We start from the raw sequence: 4,182 nt of genomic DNA on the forward strand, positions 1-4,182 counted from the left end.
TTTTTTTTCCATTCTTCTCCCATCACCCGGAAGCACTACGGGGAGGTCACCGCGCGAGCTGAGTGACGGCAACACGAGGCAATCGCACGCGGAAACGCAGGGTCACGCGGTCATCCCACGCCTATGTGCGCCCTACAAACAAGTCGCTGCAATTAAGAAAATGCGAACAATAAACATTACAGCTTCTTCCAAATTGTTAGTAGACAGTTGTGTAGTTATTCGTGTTTTTGCAAAAGATAAAAACATACTTAGAGGCGACAGTAAAAAATGAGACCAAACTTTATTCATGATCACACTCCCACACCACACACTTGACAAACGTTGACTTTGGCTTTTTTTTAAGTGGAAAGTAGACGAGCAGGAAAACAATCATCCGTAACATCACATAGGCTATAAAAAGGTTTTTTTTTGTTTGTTTGGTTTTTTTTTACATTTTTTTTTTTTTTACATTAAAATCTGTTTGCTCATAAAGTTCCCTGTGCTTTTCCTGTGCACACTGAAGGTCGCTTCAACACGAACGTAAACAAAGTCCACAAAAACAAGAAATGGCAAATCAGCTAAGGTGAGTTTCACAAAGCAAAGGTGTTACAAACATCAGAATAAAGGACATGACGGAGGTCAACTCACTGGCCCGTAGTGAGCTGCTACAGAGCGAAACACTCAATAGTGGCCATGCCTATATACCCTAAGCAGTCATGCCTGACATTTATAAAGTGCGTAATTGTAAATGCACATAATAGTACCGTAGTTGAGTTTTCAAAGTTGCTAAAAATCTCACAATGAATATCAAGTATCGTTTCCATCTCTTCCATCACAGTTGAACAGGTCACACAAAGATTCAGCAGTCGGTCAGTGAAACTGCTTTTGCTTGGTCTGTTACTTATGATGGAAAGCTACAACATGTGCTATGTAACACTGACCTACCTGTTCTCTCTAACCTTTCAATAATCAATTTGCGCAGTCATTTACAATGCAATACAATGCAATTACAACGCGTTCCCTTAAAGGCCATTAAATTGTCACCCTCTCATGCAAAAACACACACTGGAGGAGATTAAAGAGGAGAGTTCATCGTCTATCGTGTAGAAAATGGACCATAATCGCTCCTTAGTGGAAATAAATAAGTATACAATGAAAGAATTTTTGCATACTGCTGTGTACAGCGTGTTGAAGGTTGTCCTTTACTAATGTCCTTTGGCTCAGTGCAGTGTAGGCTGTGGCACTGGATGAACAATGTGTGGCTGTGTAGCTCTACACCCACTGTTCCTCTACACCCCTGTGGCTCTGCACCTACTGTGGCTCTATTACCACTGTAGCTCTGCACCAACTGTGACTGTTTCCACTATGACTCTACACACACTGTGGCTCTACTACCACTATGACTCTACACACACTACGATTCTACACACACTCTTTCCCCAACAGTTTCCCAAGGCAGCTCAGTCTCAGCACCTGACGTCTCTGACAGTGCTGGATATGACGGTCTGGTTTACGGAGTCCATTAAGCCATCCATAGTGGCTCACTGGCAATGCTGCGTCTAGCTCTGCAGCAGCTGGTCAGTTCAGAGGAAATGGGACTGCACAAGCACTAACATTAAACAACTCTTGAACAAGAGGAGCGAGCGGCAGTGGTCATGGAGCAAATGATGTCTCATGATCACATGATCATGATCCAGGCTGCAGGGAGGAGAGGCGTTGTTCGATGCACTTCTTACCTACATCAGTGGATAAACACACACACACACACACACACACACACACACACACACACAAACCCAGCCGGTGTAAGAGGAGGAGTGTCGTTTAACTGGCTGTGCTCCAGCGTAACGTGAGTGGAAGATGACACGGAGCATTGTGGGGAGGTGGCGCTCACATCTGTTAAGGTTGTGGAGGTCTGCTCTCTCTGTGATGATGAGGGACAGGCCTTCCATTAGCAGCAGAGCTTTCTGGTAACGCTCTGCAGAGTCGTCACCTCGGTGGAACATCTCATCCAGGGCGGCAGCCTGCACCTGATAACACAGCGGGAAACGCACGGAGCTCGGTGGACTACGGTAACATGGGGATCAGTGGACAGTACTGTGTGAGTGTGTGTGTGTTTGTGTGTGTGTGTGTGAGAGTGTGTGTGTGTACCATCTGGACGGTGTGAGAGTAGATGAGTTTCTCTGCTGCGATGCTGCAGATTCTGTCCATCAGCCTTTGCTTCGTGCTGAAGAAGAGCTGAAGCCTCGCTGTGAGGGCACGGCAGTTCCTCACACACTCCTTATACACCTCATTCAGCTTACGCACGACTGCACGCGCACACACACACACACACACACCATTATGATCTTTAAAATAACAGCAGTAACTTGATGAACTGAACTATTGAGACAACCCTGTCAAGAAGACCTCTCGGAGCATTTAGACGGCTGGACCAGTGCAATTGTTTAGAAGGTGAAGATGCCATATCTCTATGCAAGTGTGGGGGGCGGAGTCCCAAGTCTGATTACTCCTCACCAGCTAACTGCTTCCAAAGGGCCCTGTACCCTAATAACTGGGCTAACAGCTGGCCGTCGGACACGCGGACAGGGCCGAGTGGCGCAGGGTGCTGGTGGCGTCGTGCTCTGGCTCGTACCGTGTTTAACTGAAGCTGAAGTGTAGAGCTTGTTCTGTTTAATGGCCTCCATGGCTGTGTGTAAGGCACTAGACAGCATCTCAGCACACTTCATATACAGGACCAGCTGCTCAGCAGAGCTAAACACACACACACACACACACATACACACACATGGTGAACTATGTACAGCTCTTATTAATGAAAACTCTTTTCCAATACCAAAACAAAAATTCTGTATATGTGTGATTGTTAGTCTGTGTGTGTTTGGGTGCGTCGGTGTTTGCAACTATGCCAGTGTGCATGTGTGTGTATGTGTGTGGATGTCTACAGGTGTGATTGTGCGCGTGTGCGTGTGTTGTTCTCTCACCTCCACTCGCGGCTCAGCTGGCTTATCTGGTCGGCCACCAGGCTCTGCTGCAGGAAGGAGGCGTCTGGCTCCTCACTGCTCTCATTCCCACAATCCTTTGTTGCAGCCATCTCCATCACGCTGTGGCTGAAGGCCAGAGTTAGGCGCAGGTGGGCCAGCACGTCCGTGTGATCCTGCTGTGGTCGGACAGCACAGAGATGAGCTCAGTTCCTGTGAAAGCACTTCTCGTGAAGAACGTCGGAGCCACCCGTTGGAGGATGGAGGTCACCACAAGCCAGTCACCTCCATCAGCGTTTCTTCCGGAAGCTCCGGAGGCACGAAGGCCACTCCCTCGCGTGGGTCTGCTGCACCGGTGTCTGCGAGACCATGGCGCTGGTTGTCTGGTGAGCTGTCGGCCTTGTGGAAGCGACCATAGGTCCAGCCAGGACAGCAGGAGTCCACTTTAATGAGAAAACGTTTACAGAACGTTAGCGCGGTGCACACGCACCAGCGCTCGTGCAACGTTAAGGCTTACGATGTCCGTCGTCTTCTAACCTGAGAGGCGTCTGTTAGGGGGGTGTTCTTTGGGAGGGGAGTCTACAGTGAAAAGCGTCCGCGTACCTCCACCAGGGGGCGCTGCACGAACAAGGAGACCGGTCATGATTAATGAAAGAAGGTGGAGGGATCACAGAACGTGCTGGACATGCGTTCAGGAGCCCGTGGAAGGGCTTTGGGGCTTGGTGGTGATCTGGTGCTTACCTGTGGTGTCCATGAGTCTGTCTGCACTGTTCCTCCTGTCTGGCTGACCCCCAAACATGACCTTCAGGAGCATGTCCGACAAACGGCCAGTACTCACAGACCTGCCACAGCCACACACAGTGCTATCAGTGCTGTCTAACCCATTAGCCAACGACACAGCCCAGTGTATTCTGGGGGAGTGACCTGGGCGAGCCAGCCCACCTTAATGCACGCACTGCTACGGCTCACCAAACAATTTTCAGTTATAAACAAACGTTAAATGTTATTAACAACATCCACCAGTCAAGAACAACAGACTTAAGGTTGTTACATTGCCCAGTTTCTTAAATTCTTTATCAAGAAAAAAGCAAGTTATGTTTTTGCAACTGTGCCATTTCTTATGATCCTTGTCACATATGCATATGATTCGCTTGGAATTAAACGTCTGATATCGTGGAAAATTTCATGAAGGGCATATAGAACACAACTTAATCCGCAATCA

The 4,182-nt window shown here is 48.2% G+C and overlaps 1 protein-coding gene across 2 annotated transcripts in view; it reads right to left on the minus strand.

Annotated features, from left to right (window-relative positions):
* Nucleotides 1-261: 261 nt before the first annotated feature.
* The window catches only part of ulk1a (unc-51 like autophagy activating kinase 1a), a 16,723-nt gene continuing 12,802 nt past the window's right edge, over nt 262-4,182 (minus strand). The window contains exons 21-28 of one of the 2 annotated variants that reach the window (XM_027022064.2): nt 3,702-3,802; nt 3,498-3,578; nt 3,246-3,403; nt 2,964-3,136; nt 2,615-2,733; nt 2,131-2,288; nt 1,874-2,009; nt 262-1,715 (exon numbers count right to left, since the gene is read on the minus strand). In XM_027022064.2, coding sequence (XP_026877865.2) covers nt 1,666-1,715; nt 1,874-2,009; nt 2,131-2,288; nt 2,615-2,733; nt 2,964-3,136; nt 3,246-3,403; nt 3,498-3,578; nt 3,702-3,802 — 976 coding nt within the window. In that variant the 3' untranslated portion in view covers nt 262-1,665. Of the gene's footprint in view, nt 1,716-1,873; nt 2,010-2,130; nt 2,289-2,614; nt 2,734-2,963; nt 3,140-3,245; nt 3,404-3,497; nt 3,579-3,701; nt 3,803-4,182 lie in introns of both variants that reach the window. The other variant, XM_027022063.2, reaches the window with a different exon arrangement.

Source organism: Electrophorus electricus, chromosome 18, assembly GCF_013358815.1.
Source record: "Electrophorus electricus isolate fEleEle1 chromosome 18, fEleEle1.pri, whole genome shotgun sequence".
NCBI classification, from domain to species: Eukaryota; Metazoa; Chordata; class Actinopteri; order Gymnotiformes; family Gymnotidae; genus Electrophorus; species Electrophorus electricus.